The 21,783-nt window shown below is 44.0% G+C and overlaps 1 protein-coding gene and 1 long non-coding RNA gene across 7 annotated transcripts in view; one reads left to right on the forward strand and one right to left on the reverse strand.

The window, feature by feature from the left end:
* NUP153 (nucleoporin 153) overlaps positions 1 to 12,689 on the reverse strand; it is a 179,938-nt gene extending 167,249 nt beyond the window's left edge. For all 3 annotated transcript variants that reach the window (XM_068236949.1, XM_068236948.1, XM_068236950.1), the window contains exon 1: positions 12,322 to 12,689. In XM_068236949.1, coding sequence (XP_068093050.1) covers positions 12,322 to 12,447 — 126 coding nt within the window. In that variant the 5' untranslated portion in view covers positions 12,448 to 12,689. The remainder of the gene's footprint in view (positions 1 to 12,321) is intronic.
* The window catches only part of LOC137518731 (uncharacterized), a 51,933-nt gene continuing 42,408 nt past the window's right edge, over positions 12,259 to 21,783 (forward strand). For 3 of the 4 annotated variants that reach the window (XR_011020879.1, XR_011020882.1, XR_011020881.1), the window contains exons 1-2: positions 12,259 to 12,749; positions 20,003 to 20,094. This is a non-coding gene — a long non-coding RNA (uncharacterized lncRNA). Of the gene's footprint in view, positions 12,750 to 12,777; positions 12,855 to 20,002; positions 20,095 to 21,783 lie in introns of those variants that run through there. The other variant, XR_011020880.1, reaches the window with a different exon arrangement.

The raw sequence follows: 21,783 nt of genomic DNA on the forward strand, positions 1-21,783 counted from the left end.
GCCGGATGCGCCCGGCTAACGGATAGGTACCGAAAAAAAATTGCTAAAATTGGTCTCGAGCCCGTGCAAGCCTCTGAATAAAATTGGCTGCTAAAGTGTTAAGGGCCAGATTCCAGTAAGCTGGCAAGCTTCAAGATGCAGTGATGCGAGTACCCACGAGATCTATGTAGCCATGCAAGGCTATAAGGCAGCGCTTCCCGATCCTGTCCTCGTGACTCCCCAACAGAGCATGTTTAACAGACAACTTCACCTATGCACAGGTGTGGTAATTAGTGTCTCATCTACATTGAATCCACCTAGCTGAGACACCAATTATACCACCTGTGCATAGACGAGGTTGCCTGCAAAACATGCACTGTTGGGAAGTCACAAGGGAATGTTTGAGAAAAACTGCTATATGTATTAAAGTGTGGTGTGGTAAACTGCAGCATGCCATCTGAATCACGCCAGCAGGCAACTTGGATGGCAACGCTACGACAAAATAGGCAGTGTTTCCCCGCTCAAATCATGTGGGGAAGCACTAAGGATTACCCACAAGTGGAAATAGGCTCTAAGCCATGTTAACAGTGGCTGTTGCTTTCCCTGTGATAGAACCTGCATATTACATCACATGCAGCCAATGAAAGCAAGCTTCACTGTAACAGTTAATGTACACTTTTGCAGTAAAGCACTGCATGCATGCAGTGCCTTACCATGCTGCACAAAGCTCCAGTCACATTGGAGGGGCATTGCAGCCGTGTTACAGAGCAGATGTTATGCCGAACAACTGTGAACATGGCCTTAAGGCTCATACACACATCAGACCATAGTCTTTGGAAAATGAAAGATCACAGACCAATTTTACCCCCTTCCATGTAGTATGAGAGCCATACCTACACAGTCTATTCTATGGAGCTGAACTCCCCATCATATAGAAATCTTTTCAAAATGCTGCACACAAAGATGCTGTAGACATTCAAAATATCAGTATCTGCAAAAGATCTGTTCCTGCAAAATGCATTCATAGTCTATGATATCTGCAGATCATCATACACACCTTGTTTAACAGACATTCATCTGCAGATCAGATACACCAGGGTGGATTTTCAGATCTGCAGATGATTGTCTGATCTGCAGATGAATGTCAGTTAAAAAAGGTGTGTATGATGATCTGCAGATCTCAGACTATGAATGCAATTTGCAGGAACAGATCTTTTGCAGATACTGATCTTTTGTGTCTGTACAGCATCTTGCAACAATTTTTTTCTGATGGGGAGTTCAGCTCCATAGAAAAGACTGAAGGTATGGCTCTCATACTACATGAAGGGTGGTAAGATTGGTCTGTGATCATTTCATTTTCCAAAGACTATAGTCTGATGTGTGTATGAGCCTTTAGGACAGGTATGTCAAACCGGTCCTACGAAGGCCGAGATCCTCACAGATTTTTGATACAGCTCAAATGAATTGATGGGTCTGAACCAGGAAAAGTGTGGTCCATCAGGTAGAATACATTCCTAACTCAGTCCATCCTAAACACTGGCATGGATCTAGACCTCCAGGCCTGGAGTTCGACACGTGCTTTAGGATGAAGTGTTAGAAGTTGCTGCATTTCACATGTCGCATAGATTTGTAACAACTTAAAGGAGAACTGTAGTGAGAGGTATATGGAGGCTGCCATATTTGTTTCCATTTAAAAATACCAGTTGCCTGGCAATCCTGCTGATCCTCTGCCTCTAATACTTTCAGCCATAGGCCCTGAACAAGCATGCAGCAGATCAGGTGTTTCTGACCAGGGCTGTGAAGTCGGAGTCGTAGTCGGGCAAATTTGGGTGCCTGGAGTCTGAGTAGGAGTTGGGAAAAAAATGCACCGACTCCGACTCCTAATGAATTTGTAACTAATTAAAATAGAAAATATGATAAAATGTTCTATTTCTCAGATAATGGTCATTAAAAATAATGTATATATACACAGTATATATACAGTAATAGCTGTGCTTAGTCCACAAAAATGAAATAAACCAATCAAAATTAGCTACTTGGGCTGCTTCAATAAAGCAGTCCCCGTATTTTTAAGGTCAGATATACATATCTGATTGTGACTGTATATATGATGTGTACACATGAATCTCATATATACTAAATAACATCTATGCTGTAAGAATAAAGCCTGATGTGTAGCTGTGTCACTAATAGAGATGGTCAATGAGATGGAAATAATTCTGCACTGATGCGGATTTATGCAAATGTATGCACTCCCTTTGCTGATGAAATCAAATAATTTGATATGTTAAAATTTGGTTTGGTGACTACAAATTAAAGGGTACCTGAGACGGATAAAAAGTAAAGTTTTATACATACCTGGGGCTTCCTCCAGCCCCCTTCAGGCTAATCAGTCCCTCGCTGTCCTCCACCACCCAGATCTTCTGCTATGAGTCCTGGTAATTCAGCCAGTCAGCGCTGTCCGGCCGCATGTCGCTCCCACAGCCAGGAACATTCTGCACCTGCGCAATAGTGCTGCACAGGTGTAGTATGCTCCTGGCGGCGGAGTGTGTGCATGCGCACTACGCCCGACTGGCTCAAGTACCTGGACTCATAGCAGAAGATCCAGGTGGTGGAGGAGGACAACGAGGGACTGATTATCCTGAAGGCGGCTGGAGGAAGCCCCAGGTACGTATAAAACCTTAATTTCATCTGTCTCAGGTTTACTTTGTTACACAGTAGTACTATACTCTACATATGCACTCCCCACAGAGCTGCAGGGAATCCACTGAGAATGCTGTGCACATTGAACACAGAGGTGTTGTCTGTCACCCATAAATAATATGCAAATTAGAGGAGTCGGAGTCGAGGAGTCGGAGGAATCCTAAACTGAGGAGTCGGAGTCGGTGGATTTTTGGACCGACTCCACAGCCCTGTTTCTGACAGATATGACAAGATTAGCTGCATGCTTGTTTCTGGTGTGATTCAGACTCTTCCTTAGCCAAATAGACCAGCAGGGCTGCCAGGCAACTGGTATTGCTTAAAAGGAAAGAAATATGGCTGCCTCCATATACCTCACTACAGTTCTCCTTTAAGGCAGCCATACACTGGTCGATTGCCACCAGAACTACCAGCAGATCCCTCTGTGATCGAATCTGATCAAAGAGAGATCTATTGGCAGCCTACACTGCAAACAGATTTTGTATCTATTTCACTATGAAATCTATTCACAATCTGTGGAGTTGCCGCTGCCCCCAGCATACATTACCTGATCCGGCCGGCGCGAGTTCCCCGGTCTCCTCTGTCTCTTCTCCGCTCTGAGCTTCACTTTACTTCCTGTCGGGGGAAGTTTAAACATTAGAGGGCGCTCTACTGTTTAAACTTCCGACAGGAAGTAAGTGAAGCCAGCCAGAGCCCAGCGTGGAGAAGGGACTGCGGGGAAACATGCCGGTGGAACAGGTAATGTATTGCCGCTAGCGGCGGTCATTCGAACGCCGCTACCGACGCACTTCCGACCCGCCGCCGATCGAGTGAAATTTTCCATACGGACAGATCGACGGGATCGATTGATTTTCGGATGGAAATCAGTCAATCGGTCAGCGTTTGCGCATCGATTTCACAGCAGATTCGATCACGGTGATCGAATCTGCTGTCTATCGGCGGGAAAGAGAGTAAGTGTATGGGCACCTTTACAATTATTAGCATATAACAGACTGTTTTTAGTAATGAATAAGTCCATGCTTTAACCACTTCAGCCCGAGAGCAATTTTCACAAATAGGCGCTGCTCCCATTCATTCGCCAATAACTTTATTACTCCTTATCACAGCTAAATGTTCTATATATTGTTTTTTTCAGGACAAATTCGGCTTTTAGTGTGTGCTAATTTTGTTTAGTAATCACCTTTTTTTTATGCAATTTAAAAAACAATCTATTTCTCCATTTACATCCATTATAGCTCTACATTAACCACTTCGCCATATCTGGACGCATATATCCGTCCAGATAGGCAGTGGTGCTGCAGCCGTGTGGTGCGCGCGATCGGGCGCGCGCTCCCGCTGCCCCCCGATCAGTGAATGGGAATATAAATCCCATTCACCGATCTAAGTCCCCGGCAGAAATACCGACGCTTTCTCATCAGAGAGCGTGGTATTTCTGCCCCCAGGAAACTTCTTCTCTTCTTTTTAGTTCCTAGATGCGACATCGTTCGCATCTAGGAATTTTTTGAATGTGGCCAAATAGTAAACTGCACCCACATACCTGTATTGAATAAAAAAATACATTACATTACATCTAAAATTGGCTATTTACCTCCCAAACTAAAATTACCCAAATACATTTTTGTATTAAAAAATAAAAAAAATTACAATTAAAAAAAAAAACAACTACATAAATAGTTACCCAAGGGTCTGAACTTTTTAAATATACATGTCAAGAGAGTATCTTATTAATTTTTTTAAAATTATAAGCTTGTAAATAGTGATGGACGCAAATTGAAAAAATGCACCTTTATTTCTAAATAAAATATCGGCGCCATAAATTGTGATAGGGTTGTAATTTAAATGGTGTAATAAGCGGGACAAATGGGCACATAAAATGCATGGGTTTTAATTACTGTAGCATGTATTAATTTTAAACTATAATGGCCAAAAACTGAGAAATAATGATTTTTTTCCATTTCTATCTTAATCTTCCTGTTAAAATGTATTTACAGTAAAGTGGCTCTTAGCAAAATGTACTACCTAAAGAAAGCCTAATTAGTGGCGGAAAAAACGAGATACAGATCAATTAATTTTGATAAGTAGCGATAAAGTTATTAGCGAATGAATGGGAGGTGAACATAGCTCGGATGCATACGATTTTCGAAGCTGTAGGCTGAAGTGGTTAAACAGTGCTGACTAGAAGTTAAACCCACTAATTTTATTTGCTCACCCATCCTGGTTATTACAACATTTAGATTATGTTCCTAGCACAATTTATGGTGACAGTAGTGTATTTGGAAATAAAGGTGTCTTTCAGTTTTTTGCTTTCTCGTTGTACACTATCAATGATTACAAGGCCTTATTTTGAAAAATAAAAGTAATATACCCTCATGGCATACATATAAAAAAAACAGGTTTCTACGGTAACAATATATGTTTCTTTCATATTCTGTCACTGTTTTAATTTTACAAGTCTTTTATTTTGGTACAGAATATGCAAAATTTAATTTCTTTTGCTTCAGTTTGACAAAAAAAAAAAAAAAAAAAAAAAAAAAAAAAACAGGAGACATGTGCCTCAACACTAAAACTCTACTTCACGACCGCCTCACGCCAATGGGCGTGACCGCGGCGGCAGCCCCAGGACCGCCTAATGCCAATTGGCATCAGGTCCTGGGGTTGCAGTTTTCCAGGGAACGGCCGCGCGCATGCGCGATCGTTCCATGGCACTTCACGAAACGGAGTTCCGTGAATAGCCTGCTAGCCGCCGATCACGGCTAGCAGGCTGCTTGTAAACGTAAGGGGAAAGAAATCCCCTTTGTTTACAAGCGCACAGCGCTGCCGGGGGCCGCAGCGCTGTACAGATTGGCGATCCCCAGCCTCTCATTGGCCGGGGAGCGCCCTCCTCTCATAGGCTGATGCCTATGAGAGGCGGAACAGGAAGGATCGCCGTCCTGTTCCAATCCTACTTCACGGAGGGGAGGGAGGAGAACGGGGAGCGAAAGAGCGTTGCTGAGGCATGTGTAAAAAGAAAATATAAACACAGCCTGCAGCAATCGGACCCCTCCGGCGGCATGTCCCCTGTGGGGAAAAAAAAAAAAAGGAGGAGAGTCCGATCGCTGAGCACCTAAGCTCGGCTGTGCAGAAGGCTGAAAAGCCTGCACAGCCCAGCAATGCAAACATGAGCCTGGTCTTTAAAGGGGGGGGGGGGGGGGGGGGGGGTTACCACTGCGGTCGTCAAGTGGTTAAACTCTACTCTACTACTTATCACGGTTACAATGATACCACATATGTCTCTTGTAGTGTTGCCAAAACTTTCCCAAGTTTGATCATAATTCTAAAAACAGTGCCATCTTTCCCCTCAGGCTCTGGCGGAAAAAGCCAAGCACTAACGGGTCCACTTTACTGTGCAGGCGCAAGATGCCTGCGCAGTACAGCAGACCTCATCAGGTCCGGCTATTTCTGCAGGAGCCGAGGGGGAAGCTGGTACTGCACCAGATTACAGAGCAAAATATAGCCAGCTGCTGCTGATTGAGGGAGCCAGCACTGGATTGATGATGCACTGGAAGAAAGGGAAAGCCCCATTAGGATCCAAAGGCTTCCCCCTCTCGAGGTAAGTACTTACATTTCTTTATTACAGGTTCTCTTTAAAACGGACAGGTCTGAGGAGAAAAAAAAAATAGATCTACTTACCTGGGGCTTCCTCAAGCCCCTGGCAGCCGATCTATCCTTTAAAGTCTATGTCCATTCTCCAATGCAGTTCACACTCATAATGTGTGCATTATGCAACTGACCACTGTACCTAGCCATAGGAGAGGTTGCTTCCCAATACGCGCAAACTTCTTAAAGTGGATCCGAGATGAACTTTTACTCACTGCATAATTGTGTTCCTTTACTATTGTTTATAGGGCATTCCTCAAGCCAAATACTTTTTTTTTTGTTTTAATGCTCTAATTCCCTATAAACTAAACAAGCCACTCCCACAGGTTTTCAGAGAGCCAAGGCACTTTCAGACAGTAGCAAGGGCTCATGAGAGCTCAGTCTGGGCAGGAGGAGGGGAGGTATTACTAGCCAGAGATTTCAGAGGCAGAGGGGAGGAGGATTAGTTTTCTTTGCTGAAGATGCAGATAAGCTTGCCACTGAGTAATGTTTACAAACAACATGGCTGCTGTCATTGTATCACAGGAAGAAATAATCATATTCTATTAAAGCTGTTCGCAGCTAGAATTGCTGCGTAAACTATCTAAATTTTAGATAAGATATATAGACAAGTTACATGTTATAGTTTTTCATCTCGAATCCGCTTTAAGCCCTGAAACAACGGCGCTGAGAAATGACTTCTGTTAACCTCAGGCTAGCCGCCGGGAGCTCTATGCAGAGCAGTGTTCTCCCCAGAAATTTTTTCTGTCCGGGTGGCATGAAAAAGTAGCCGGGTGGGGTGAGATGAGAGAATGCTGTGCCGGTGCTTCCGTAAGAAACTGCTTACAGCATAGGAGGTGAGCCGATGACAGCCGGGTGCTCACCAAAACTAGCTGGGTGGAGGACCCAGCAAAAAGAGCCTGGGGAGAACACAGCAGAGTATAGCTCGCAGTGGGAGCTTTTACTCACCTCCCGGGGGAACCAGACGTCAGTAGCCATTCTCCTTCCTGTCCTCTGAGACTCAAACACTCTGGGGAGATCGCTGTCATTAATTTTAAAGAGTTACAGCGCCACCCGGAGGACGGAGGTAAAATTGCAGCGCTGATGCCCAGGGAGATGAGTGAGAGCAGGGGCTGCTGGCGTTCTGACCAGGGCTGTGGAGTCGGAGAGTCAGATCAATTTTGGGTGCCTGGAGTCGGAGTAAAATGCACCGACTCCTAAAGAATTTGTAACTAATTAAAATAGAAAATATGATAAAATGTTCTATTGCTCAGATAATAGTCATTAAAAATAATGTATATATACAGTAATAGCTGTGCTCAGTCCACAAAAATGAAATAAACCAATCAAAATTAGTTACTTGTGCTGCTTCAATAAAGCAGTCCCCATATTTTTAAAGTCAGATATACATATCTGATTGTGACTGTACAGTATATGATGTGTACACAGGAATCTCTTATATATACGAAACAACGTCTATGCTGTAAGACTAAAGCCTGATGTGTAGCCGTGTCACTAATAGAGATGGTCAATGAGATGGAAATAATTCTGCATTGATGCTGGTTTATGCAAATGTATGCACTCTCTTTGCTCATGAAATCAAATAATTTGATATGTTGTTAAAATTTGGTTTGGTGACTACAAATTAAAGGGTACCTGAGACGGATGAAAAGAAGAGTGCTATACATACCTGGGGCTTTTTCCAACCCCGTTCAGGCTAATCAGTCCCTCGCTGTCCTCCTCCACCACCTTGAACTTCTGCTATGAGTCCCGGTAATTCAGCCAGTCAGAGCAGTCTGGCTATGTGCCGCTTCCACAGCCAGAAGCATTCTGCACCTGCACAATAGTGCTGCGCAGGATTAGTACGCCCCCGGCGGCGGAGTGTGTGCATGCGCACTACACCAGACTGGCTCAAGTACCTGGACTCATAGCAGAAGATCCAGGTGGCGGAGGAGGACGGCGAGGGACTGATTAGCCTGAAGGGTGCTGGAGGAAGCCCCAGGTATGTATAAAACTTTTATTTAATTTGTCTCAGGTTTACTTTGTTACACAGTAGTACTATACTCTACATATGCACTCCCCACAGAGCTGCAGGGAATCCACTGAGAATGTTGTGCACATTGCACACAGAGGTGTTGTCTATCACCCATAAACCTTGTTCAGATTGTGCATGAAGAATGTGTAATAGAGGAAGAATCCCCTCATTCCCCTGCAGAGTACCTGCACATCATTCTTACATGCACCCACAGTTACATTGCCTAGGGCCTGATAGATGTTCTTTGTTCCGGTCTGTACCTTTTACAAGTACTCTTACCAAGGACTAATTTTAGTCTAAAGGGAATAAATATAGTAGTCTACATATCCTTCTCACTTCAGTTGTCTTGTAAAATTCCTAAGCGTTGGCAGTTAGGAGACGAATTTCATGTTACATACTGTTAATCAACAAAATTGTAATATGCAAATTAGAGGAGTCGGTGGAATCCTAAACTGAGGAGTCGGAGTTGGAGTCGGTGGATTTTTGGACCGACTCCACAGCCCTGGTTCTGACGGCATGATTTTTCCCTGATTTTAGGGTTTGAAACCTTTTAAAAAGACCCTAAAATCCGGAAATAATCATACCACCAGGGGGGTTAAACCATAAGCACTGTAAATGTATATTACGCTATTACCATTATTAAGTACATAGCAATAACATCTTCATTAGTACTATACATAGTAGGTTTTAAACTCCATTCAGATACTATTATGGCTGATATTTGAACCTACGACTAAATACAGCGATTTACGTTCTAATGAAAATTTCCTTGATAACGGCAACACACACGTACCCTAATAATCAAACTGAAACGTGCAGTGAGAACAAACACTTTCAAGGATCACTCTGCGAGGTAGCATGTGTAGAGCTGCCCACGATGATCGGCACCAAGATTGCCAAATGACAAGCAGAATGTCTTTACTTTCCTGAAGTGAAGGGAGCCGCTTGCTAATGCGCTGCCTGTCATCCCTTCTCCCTCTAAACTGGGCAGTGCCCACTACTCGGAAATAGGTGGACAGCTTTTACTATACAGTGTTCATTCCCCAAAAATGTAGTCCCAATAACTGATTAAACATTAAAGCCCAATCTACACGATACGATTTTATTACGATTCTATTTACGATTCGATTAAATCCAACATGTCCGATTGGGATTTGATTCAGTTCGATTTGCAATTGCAAAACAATGGCAAATCGAATCCCGATCGGACATGTTGGATTTAATAGAATTGTAAATAGAATCGTATCGTGTAGATTGGGCTTTAGGGTGACAATTGTGAGTGCCTTTACGTATAAGTGGTTTGGCCCATTTCCACTGGGTGCAATTCCCTCCATTTTCCCATATACAAATTCAAAATGACAGACATCTTCTGAGGGTATAAAACAAGAATAGAACCTGCTGCATTTTTACATACATTGGCTTCAATTCACTAAGCTTATCTCCTGTCTTTAATAACATTTCTAGAGTTGTTACCAGGGCTGTGGAGTTGGAGCTGATTGTGACTGTACAGTATATATGATGTGTACACAGAAATCTCATATATATGAAATAACATCTATGCTGTAAGTATAAAGCCTGATGTGTAGCCTTGTCACTCAGATGGTCAATGAGATGGAAATAATTCTGCATTGATGCCAATTTATGCAAATGTATGCACTCTCTTTGCTCATGAAATCAAATAATTTGATAGGTTAAAATTTGGTTTGGGGACTACAAATTAAAGGGTACCTGAGACGGATGAAAAGAAAAGTGTTATACATACCTGGGGCTTCTTTCAACCCCCTTCAGGCTAATCAGTCCCTTGCTGTCCTCCACCACCTGGATCTTCTGCTATGAGTCCCGGTAATTCAGCCAGTCAGAGCAGTCTGGCTACGTGCAATAGTGCTGCGCAGGTGTAGTACGCTCCCGGCGGCGGAGTGTGTGCATGCGCACTACACCAGACTGGCTCAAGTACCTGGACTCAGCAGAAGATCCAGGTGGCGGAGGAGGACAGCGAGGGATGGATTAGCCTGAAGGGGGCTGGAGGAAGCCCCAGGTATGTATAAAACTTTAATTTCATCTGTCTCAGGTTTACTTTGTAACACAGTAGTACTATACATATGCACTCCCCACAGAGCTGCAGGGAATCCACTGAGAATGTTGTGCACATTGAACAAAGAGGAGTCGGAGTCGGTGGGTTTTTGGTCCGACTCCACAGCCCTGGTTGTTACCATGGTGATAAGGCAAGTAGTATACAGGAAACATTTTACCTCAGGCAAACCTAACATTAACTCTTCTGTCTTTAAGTTAACTCTCCAATCCTTAAAATAACTCCAGAGTTAAAGACAGGCTGTTAATTAACTGCGAGGGAAAATAACTACAGTTGGCCTCAATTCACTAAGATCATGCTGGAGATAATAAGGCAAGAGAAAACTTACCTCCACACAGTAAGAGAGTTATCTTATCTCTTCATTCCTTACATTACCTCCTCTGTAGTCAAGTTACCTCCTCTGTAGTCAAGTTACCTCCTCTGTAGTCAAGTTACAGTTATTTAACGGCCTGTCTTTAACTTTAGAATTCTGGAGTTATTTTAAAGATTGAAGAGTTAACTTAAAGACAGAAGAGTTAACTTTAGGTTTGCCTGAGGTAAAATGTTTCATGAATACTACATGCCTTACCACCATGGTAACAACTCTAGAAGAGTTATTAAAGACAGTATATAAGCTTAATGAATTGAGACCATTATATCCAAACCCCCACTGCTACAACAGGGGAATTTGGATCCACATCAGCACAGGTGTCATGTCCATTTTGGAGACAGAACGGTGCCTACTACTAGATTACAGGTATAATAAGTATTGAGGTACAATAACTATTGATAACCATCAACCCTTGAATTGTCCAAGGCTGACAGATTACACAGATCAAAACTTAACCCTTCACAGCTCGATTTTGATCCATTAAGATGGCTCAATAGATAATTTCCGACATGTCCGATCTCCCGCCTGATCGTTTAGCCACTCGATTCACTGAAGTGAATGGAAAAAGAAAAACAAGCGAAAGATAAGGGAAATGAATGCAGAATAGAGCAGCAAAACAATCAAGAGGGAGAATAGAGCGGCAAAATCGACCAGTGTATTCCCAGCACTATGCCGGGCATACACAGCACGTTTATGCGCCGGTATCGAGCCATCGACTCGATGCCGGCGCGTCACCGCTCGTCCGCACATTTCGATCCCCGCTGGTTTCCCTTATCAGCCGCTCGATTCCCCACCCGCGAGGATTGAGCAGGGGTTAATCTGTCCAGCAGGTCATCGGACCTGTCCGATATTATCAATCGAGCCATCAGCGGCTCGATTGATAAGCCTGCGGTCAAGCCGTGTATGCCTAGCATTACAGGGCCCAAACGCTGGTGAAATGCATTTAGATCGATTTTCAATTCTGAAATCTATTGGAAATCTATTCCTAGTGTGTGGCACACATCAGATAGATTCCTGTCAGATTAAACTTGACAGGCATTTGACACAAATTTATCTGATGGTCGAATCTGCTGTAAATCTATAAGTGTCCATACACTCCAGATCTTTGCACAGGATTAACCAGATTTTGATTAGCCCTATGCAAAGTACTGGTTAAATCATTATACTAAACATATATGGCGAGCTCAGAGACTGATGGTACCTTCAGATTGCATGGCAAATGGACAGCATAACAGACACAGCACAGTCCCTATTGCGGAAAGGAAATTATAATCCCGGCCAGAACCTCAACCTACCCAGGATACTGGAGGGAAGTAATTTAAGTTTTGAACAGCGGTAGGCAGGAGGAGTGGCCTAGGCTGAATTTCTGGTTAAAGTTCAGCGCTCAGACTGACTGATCATCTCCAGCCGGTAAGAGAGTGGCCGGTGTAACAGCCCCACGTTAGCAATGCATCGCACAGCACATAACAGGAGTCACGTGTCCGGCAGCTCTCTCTCCAGCACACATACATAATAGCTGGAACAGACACACACCTGATTCTGCTGGCGGTGCCTGGTGTACGGGGCCCTCCCGGCACTAAGGTGGTATCTCCGACTCCGGATCTTGCCTCCCCTTCCCAATCCTCCGCCACCGCCTCCTCCACCTCCGGCTGCCGCCATCCGGCCGACTTCTCCTCGGGTCACTTCGGCCCGAGGCTCAGCCGTCACTCGGTTCAGCAGTGACGACAACGCGCCCTGCGCAGAGGTCTTTGCCCGGGTCTACAGAACCAGGGCACACAAGCTGTGGCGTGGACGAAGCTCGGCTGTTGAGTTGCCTCTAACGCTGACACAGGCCTCCACTCCTTGCCCGCTGCCCGCCTGCCTGCAACTGCGCTCGTGCAATTCCTGTGTGACGCAATGACGCAGAGCCCGCACTGCCCGACGGGATACGTAGTTCCGACGAGTTGGGCACTGGGAAAGAGGTAATCTACAACGTGTGAGACTAGTGACGTACAAGTTACGCAACCGTCAGCCAGCTGGTCCGTGATTGGTGGAATGGGGAGGCGGGGCCCGGCGGGGGGGTTGAAGTGAGTTCGTATAGCGTTTAGTATGTGTTATTAGATGGGATCGATACAGATTCATGTAAAGAGAGAAGTAGCGGTAGATAAGTGTAGTAGCGGTGTAGAAAGAGGGGAAGCCGTGTGTGCAGCGGTATAATGTGTAGAGTGTACAGCAGATCACTAAACAGAGGACGCAAGGCAGCAAGACGTGGGTTATATACGTTCAGGTGCTGGTGGGGAAGGCGCTGCTTTCCTGGGCTCTGATGTCTGATATAGGAGAGAGACCATAAAAAGGGTAGCTGTAATTCATGTATAGTTCAAGAAATAAGATTCCCCACATCTCCAGTATAATAGTATTATTAGATAATTCCATTGTGATGAAAATAAATGCAACTTTGTCAGAATTTGTAACCTCTACCATTGTTTTCCTATGGGGTGCAAATTCTGACAGGTTGCATAAAATGCCATTGGAAATGAAAATATTTGCAACTCCGTCAGAATTAGCAATTTTTACCATTCATCCACCACACAGGAACCTTTCTGCCTAACGCTAACCTACCCTATCCTGAGCCTAAAACTACCATCCACCCATCCCATGCCTAACCTACTTTATCCCCTGCCTAAAACTACCCTCCAACCATCCAATGCCTAACCTACTTTATCCAGAGCCTAAAATTACCCCCCCCCCCCCCATCCTCTGTCTAAATGGTGGCCATACATGGTACATTTTTTTCAGCCAATCTTGCCAATTTTATGTAGTATAACTAATGGTGGCCATACATGGTACAATTTTTCAATTAGATAATTTAGTTCGATTATTCTGTTAGATTGAATATAAAGATTTTTCCAGCATGTCCGATAATTTTTCCCGAAAAAACGGGATAATCGTTCGAATTTCTTGATCGAAAAAAAAAATATTTTCAACTTTCATTCAATTCGATCATTTAGATCGAATAAACGGGAAAATCAAACGTTTTTATGGTATCGTGTATGGGCACCATAACACTAACATCTTCTCTGCTTTAACCGGTTCAGCACCGCAGTGCCGAAAATCTCATGCATCCGAGCAACGTTCACCTCCCATTCATTCGCCAATAACTTTATTGCTACTTATCACAATTAATTGATCTATATCTTGTTTTTCCCGCCACTAATTAGGCTTTCTTTGGGTAGTACATTTTGCTAAGAATTATTTTTTTCTAAATCCATTTTAACAGGAAGCTTAAGAAAGAAATGAAAAAAATTCATTATTTCTCAATTTTTGACCATTATAGTTTGAAATTAATATACGCTACTGTAATTAAAACTCATGTATTTTATTTGCCCATCTGTCCCGGTTATTACACCGTTTAAATGATGTCCCTCTCACAATTTTTGGTGCCGATATTTTATTTAGAAATAAAGGTGCATTTTTTCAATTTGCGTCCATCACTATAAGCTTATAATTTTAAATAATATAATAACATACTCTCTTGACATGCATATTTAAAAAGTTCAGACCCTTGGATAACTATTTATGTTGTTTTTGTTTATTGTATTTTTTTTTATTTTTTTTTTAATAAAAAATGTATGTGGATAATTTTTGGTGTGGGAGGGAAACTGCTAATTTCTAATGTAAAATAATATAATTGTTTAATTAAAAATGTATGTGGGTGCAGTTTACTAGTAAAAAAAAGTCTTGGATGCGAACGATCTCGCATCCAGGAACTAAAAAGCAGAGGAGAAGTTTCCTGGGGGCAGAAATACAGCGCTCTCTGGATAGAAAGCGTCGGTTTTTCTGCGGGGAAGTTAGATCGGTGAATGGGAATTCTATTCCCATTCACTGATCGGGGGGCTAGTGGCAGGTGGCGGGAGCGCGCCCGATCGCACGCACCATGCGGCGGCGGCAGCAGTGCCTATCTGGACGAGGAAGCTCGTCCAGATAGGCCGAACTGGTTAAAGGAGTCATCAGGCAGTATTAAAGAAAATAAGTGCTACTTAGCGGGGGCTTCCTCCAGCCCCAAGCTCCCAGCACTTCCCTTGCCGCGGCTATCCCCGCAGCCGTTTGCCGCAGCTCCGTCCCAGTCCCTGGCGATGACGTCGGGGCGACCTCCAGGTCGGCCTGTACTGCGCCTGCTGTCAATCACCGCCACGTGGGCTGGAGCGGTTTGCGCAGGACTGCGAACGGCTACGGGAGAGATAAAGATTGTATAGTGTGTGTTAGATTGTCAATTTATTAATATATACACCCTAGCAATTTTGTCAGAGTTTCCAATCATTTTTATCATAATTGGGGAAAAATTGAACATATGTGGTACATTGTTCATATTTTTGAAATGTTACAATCAGTCAGAAAAATTGATTGCAATTCTTAAATTGAACAGATATTTAAAAATTGTATGGTGTGTGGCCACCTTTACACTAATCTCTCATCCACACTGCCTAACACTAACCTATAGGATGCAAATTTTGATAGGTTGCAAAATATGCAACCACACTTGTGTGGTGTTGGTATGCCCCAGATCAAGGGTGTCAAACTCAATCATGCAAGGGAGCATAATATATTATTTGATATTGCATATCAAAGAATTCTGAATCAAACCACACTGGTCCTTTCAGTCATCATTAAGGTGGCCACTAACTGTTCAATTTCTAGCGAAAAATCGTTCGAGCGATCAGAAATTCTGATCGGACGAAAAATCGTTCACTACACCATCAACTAACCAATCTTTGCTTCCTATCTATCACGACCACCAAGAAAATCCAAATTTTCATTCGACGAAAATGCATTCGGGCGACATTTTTTTCACTCGTTCATAATCGATTGTGTCCACCAATGGAGATTATTTACAACCAATCCGATCAGAATTTCTGATCGCTCGGACGATTTTTCGCTAGAAATTGGACCGTTAGTGGCCAGCTTTAGTTTTTCTTCCTTGTAACATTTGAAAATAAGAAATGTATCAATTTAATTGATGAGCAACACGTTTCGTGGAAGTGGGCAGAGACCAACGCCTTGTCAGTGCAAATAAAATTCAGATTCTAGATGAATTTGTCTTCATTGAGATAAGCCACCACAACCTTTATTTTATTGTTTTAACACAGTTTTATCATTTTTTGGATAACTAATTCATAGGTCATTCCACAGGGAATAACCTATGAATTAGTTTTTGGACAATTTGATATTTATCTTCTTGAAAATCCCTGATACCATAACTATCTAATAATACTTCCACTGATCATTATACCAACAGCTTACAACATGGCGAGTATGCGTATGCTCATGGTCCTCCAGCCATAGTTATAAAGGGCTGTATGCCACTCTTTTTTCAGTTGGCATTCACCATTCAAATAAGTGAACAGAGGCGCCAAAAGGATAAAAACAATATTTAAAATTGCTTAGGAGGCAGTGGTGGGCTTACCCCCCTCAAGCAGACACAAAAAAACTGTGTAGTTAAACAACAGTAAATTTATTGGTACACTCCAGGATTTTTTACAATGCGTTTCGCAGGTCTATACCCGCTTTATCAGGCAATGGAGGTAGGAGTACACAGCAGAATGTCAGAATTCACAAAGGCGCCAGGTGTAATTCTGACATTCTGCTGTGTACTCCTACCTCCATTGCCTAATGAAGTGGGTATAGACCTGCGAAACGCGTTGTAAAATATCCTGGAGTGTACCAATAAATTTACTGTTGTTTAACTACACAATTTTTTTGTGTCTGCTTGAGGGAGGTAAGTCCACCACTGCCTCCTAAGCAATTTTAAATATTGTTTTTATCCTTTTGGCGCCTCTGTTCAGTTTACAATATAGTATATATCCACCCTTGGTGGAGGGGGACACCCCTTTCTTCTCACGTCTACAGAGAGCGACTTCTTAATTCTGAGTGGGGACAGGCTAATCTCCTCACCTGCTTATACAGTGGTTGCCTGGAGGTAACCCTGGTTTGTGAGTATATATCTTACTCCTTTTCATTATACCAATTGCCTTGACTTACTACACTATATTGGGCTCTCGGTTCTTCCTTTTATATATCTACACCATTCAAATAAGGGTCTTCTTTATAAATGGGGGAGGCAATCTGCTAATCTCCATTTCTTTGAGCATCACTAAGGCCCCGTTCACACTCCACGCGTTGCCGTCCGGATTTTGGCAACATGTGCAGGAGGCAGACATGCACGACATCAGAAAGTGCATAGACTGCACTGTCTAATGTTCACACTGCATGCGTTCTGGACCAGTGCGGTCCGCAAATGCATGCTGCATGCATTTTTTAACAAAACGCGTCGCTGACCACTTTCAGTGAATGGGATCAGCAACGCATACAAATGCAAATGGCGTGCGTATGTACGCGTTGCATTCCGATCACATGGCCATCCATGTTTGATGATGTGAACGGGGCCTGAACCTAACATACAAGCCAGCTTCATGGATGTCCACAGAAAATTTTCCAGGGGGGGGAGGGTTTGGGGGAGCTGAAAAATGGGTAGGAAGTTGTACGGCGCACCAAAAACGGGCATGGCCATGGACCAGAATGTGGGTGTGGTCATGGGTGGGGCCAAATTTACATGAACTTAGATTGTAAGCCTCTGGCAGGGTCCTCCACTCCCTAGTGTAATCTACAGGATCATGTGCTCCTGTCCTATGACAGCCTGTACTTGTATTACTGGGCCTACCTAACCAGCCCATATTGCATGATCATGTATTTTGTACAATTTGCATGTATAACTTTGTTCTATGTGTATAACCGTATGTCTGTCATCCTTGTATCATTGTATATATTTATTGTCCAGTGCTGCGTAATATGTTGGCGCTTTATAAATACAATTAATAATAATAATAATGGTGGGACATTATACTAGGACTATGGTAGGGATTAGATTGTGAGCGCCTCCAGGTGCCCCCAGTTTTTGGTAGTGACAAGGACCCCACATGTTTAGTGCCAGAGACCCCCCCCCCCCCCCAGTTTAGGTTGTGACAGGTGAACCCCCCAGGTTAGGTAGTAACAGGTGCCCCCCAGTTTAGGTAGTGACAGGTGCCCCCCCTAGTTTAGGTAGTGACAGGTGTCCCCCCTAGTTTAGGTAGTGACAGGTGTCCCCCCTAGTTTAGGTAGTGACAGGTGCCTCCTAGTTTAGTGACAAGGATCCCACTCACCCTCAGTCCTCCCAGCGTCAGACCCTTAGAATTAGCGGGCGACCAGTGAAAGCAGGTGCATGGTACCCCCGTGGACACCAAGCTGCATATACGGAAGTGATGTCACTTCCGCATATCAGTGTGGTGTCTGAGAGCTCCTAGCGCCCACACTCACTGGTCGCCGGCTGATCGGAGGTCTGACGCTGGCTGCTGTATTACATTATAGGCAACGGGGATGGCCAGGGGGGGCGCTGACGGCCGGGGGGGGGTGTCCACCCCATTTTGCCACGATGTGCGGAAGCCCATGGCTTCCGAACGACACTAGGGCGTTTTCGGCAGCATTTTGGGATTGCCTACAATCACTGGCAATTCCTAAAAGCGCTTTTCCAATGAACGTGAATGTTGGGTACCCTAGCAGAAGAGGTCACAGGCGTTTCTCTGATTGGTCCTATAGAAGCACCTATATCTTCTTTCTTTTGGGGCGGGGTTACAGAGGGAAGGCGGACATCCGGCACCTGGTAAGTATAATAAAGTTTAACGAAAAAAAAAACCCTGCACATCGCTAATTGGAAGCACTGTACAGTTCACAGTTTACTGTATAGCATTTCTAGGCACCAGGAATTGCGTGTGCAATCGCACTAGGAATTACTGCACACAGCGCTGCAGTGATTTTAAAGCGCTGCAGCGATTCTTAGTGGGTTCCAGCCCTCCCACTTGTATTGTAGCCCCTGATCACCACATTTAAAAGTGGCAGGAGTATACAAAGTGTTGAACATGGTATTTGAAATCATTTGTCCTGTCCCTTATTAATGGTAATAACTTTTCACTTTCAAGATAGAGAATAAGATTTGGTGACCTGTAAACAAACATTGACTTATATATATTTTGATTTTACTACCAATAACTGAAAATCAAAAGTGATTGAAGCACTTAAAGGGTAACTGAAGTAAGAGGTATATGGAGGCTGCCATATTTATTTCCTTTTAATCAATACCAGTTGCCTGGCAACCCTGCTGGACTATTTCTCTGCAGTAGTATCTGAATAACATCAGAAACAAGCATGCAGCTAGTCTTGTCAGATCTTACTTTAAAGCCCCGTCTACACTATCAGATGTTGCAGCGATCCGGCGGCTCGATTATAAGCCGGATCGCCTCTTCCGCGTGCCCGCCGCGTCCCCGCTCGCCGCGCGTGCGCCGCATTCGATTCCCCGCTCGTGCCCACTCGTCCCCGCCGGCGCCGCTTACCTTCTGCTCGATTCCCTGCCATTGTCCTTTCGCGGGGGGCGAGCAGGGAATCGGCGGTGCGGAGATCCGTCCTGTCGGATCTTATCAATCGAGCCGCATCAGCGGCTCAATTGATAAGGAGCATCACGGCTGCATCTACCCGTGTAGATGCGGCTTTATGTCTGAAACACCTGATCTGCTGCATGCTTGTTCAGGGGCTATGGCTAATAGTATTAAAGGTAGAGGATCAGCAGGGCTGCCAGGCAACTGGTATTGCTTAAAAGGAAATAAACATGGCAGCCTCCATATACCTCTCTCTTCAGTTCCCCTTTAAGCTGATGGTTAGTTTTACAAATGGGGGCAATCATCTGATTGCCAGAAAAGTGCAAAATTATTTTTGCAAAAATCACATTGGATCTCCAGTCTAAATGGTGTACTTATATTCTAGTAGTTTACTTGTCTTTAAAGAAAACCCAAGGTGAGAGTGATATGGAGGCTGCCATATTTATTTCCTTTTAAACAATACCAGTTCCCTGGCAGTCTTACTGATCCAGTGTCTAATACATTTTAGCCATAGACCCTGAAAAAGCATATGCAAATCAGGTACTCAGCAGACTCAGGTTTTACTGGATAAGCCATATGCTTGTTCCAGGGTTTTGACTCAGACACTGCATGTGCCAGAAGATCAACAGGGCTGCCAGGCAACTAGCATTGTTTACAAGGAAATGTCACTCTCACCCCGGGTTACCTTTAATGGGTTGTAGATAATGAGTTTCAATCAGAGGACGCGGTTTTTCTGCCAAAAATATGACTTTCCTAAATCTTTTTTTCCCCCACAGAGCTCCCCATTACCACTGTCAATTACATGCTAGGACATCTCAGGCTGGTTGACAAAGGAAGTATTGGAAGAGGAGAGTCCACTTGTGCGCATGTACAGTAATTGCCTAAATCCATACCATGTACAATGATCTCACTCGTTCCCATAATAATAATACTGTAATCACTATGGTGTCATGTGAATAAAGGAAGCAAACTGAGCAAGCTCTCTGAGGGCTCCAACCCTCTAGAAGCCTTTTCAAAGCGCTAGTGGTTTGTAAAGCTCTGGCTAATGCAATGCTATGGGGTGAGATCACACCCATTGCATTACATTAGCAAGAGCTTTTCAAATCACAAAGCGCTCAGAAATGCCAGAACCCAGCATGGCACCACAGCACCCATCCTGGCAGAACAGCACCCAGCATGCCATAGAGGAACAACAGTACCCAGCATGGCAACACGGTACCCAGCATGCCCCTTAGAGGCACCACAGCACGCCCCCATAAAGGAACCAAAGCATCTAGCATGCCCACATAGAGGCACCACAGCACCCAGAATGCCCCCCACTGATACACCAAAGCTCCCAGGATATCGCCATAGAGGCTCCACAGCTCCCAGCATACCCTCCCTAGTGCTGTGGAGCCTCTATGCAGGGAGAGGTGGGTCTTCTATGAGGGCATGCTGGGAGTTGTGGTGCCTCAATGGGAGGCCTATAGGCCATGGGAGAGGGTCCACTAGAAGGTCAGGGAATGCTATTGGGGGACTGCCAGACAACCTGGCATCTGGCCAGCTAGGTAACTACCTAGTTATGTTTAACCTCTCTGGCGTTATAATTATTTCCAGATTTAGGGTCTAAGCTGTGCATTTTTTTTCACAAGCTTTTAGACCTGAAAACAAAAACATATCACAGAGAGATCTGCATCAGCTCCTGCACATAACTCAGGCCTGGCGCACACCAAGCGTTTTTGGTAGCGTTTTCAAAAACGCTGCCGCTTGTGAAAACGCTTGGCTACTGTATCTCAATGGGATGGTGCACCCCAGCAGTTTGAGGTGTTTAACAAACCGCAAAAGTGGATCCTGCAGCATTTTGCGGTTTGCAGATGCGTTTCTGCCTCAATGTAAAGTATAGGAAAAGCTCAAACTGCTCTGAAAAAAACGCTAGATCGGAGCCGGTTTCCAGGCGTTTTTGTTACAGTAGCTGTTCAGTAACAGCTTTACTGTAACAATATATGAAATCTGCTACACAAAAACACTCCAAAAAACGCTAGGCATGTTTAGAAAATCTCTCTAAACATGCCTAGAATCGCTCTGAAATCTGCTTCAAAAACCTCTAGCATTTTGCAGATCTGCTAGAGGTTTTTGGTGGGCACTGGGCCTCACTCAGGCACAGGATTACTGCTCTGACATGCGGATTTCCATCTTGAGCCTGACTGGGGATTACCGCTAAGGAGGATAAGTGACACTGTTAATGTGAGATGCTGCATTTTTTGTGTTTTTTTGTTTTGTTTTTTGTTTGTATTAATGGAGAAGGGGGGGCTTCACTTCATCTAACATTTTGCTGGTCAGGTAGACTAAAGGCTCATGCACACATCAGACCATAGTCTTTGGAAAATGAAAGCTCACAGACCAATTTTATCCCCTTCCATGTAGTATGAGAGCCATACCTACACAGTCTATTCTATGGAGCTGAACTCCCCATCAGACAGAAATCTTTGCAAGATGCTGCACACAAAGATGATGTGTAACGATCGGTGGGCGCAGAGAGTATCTGATTACCGGTGATCTGCAGTATCACCGGAAATAC

The sequence above is a fragment of the Hyperolius riggenbachi genome, chromosome 5 (assembly GCF_040937935.1).
Source record: "Hyperolius riggenbachi isolate aHypRig1 chromosome 5, aHypRig1.pri, whole genome shotgun sequence".
In the NCBI taxonomy this organism is placed as follows: Eukaryota; Metazoa; Chordata; class Amphibia; order Anura; family Hyperoliidae; genus Hyperolius; species Hyperolius riggenbachi.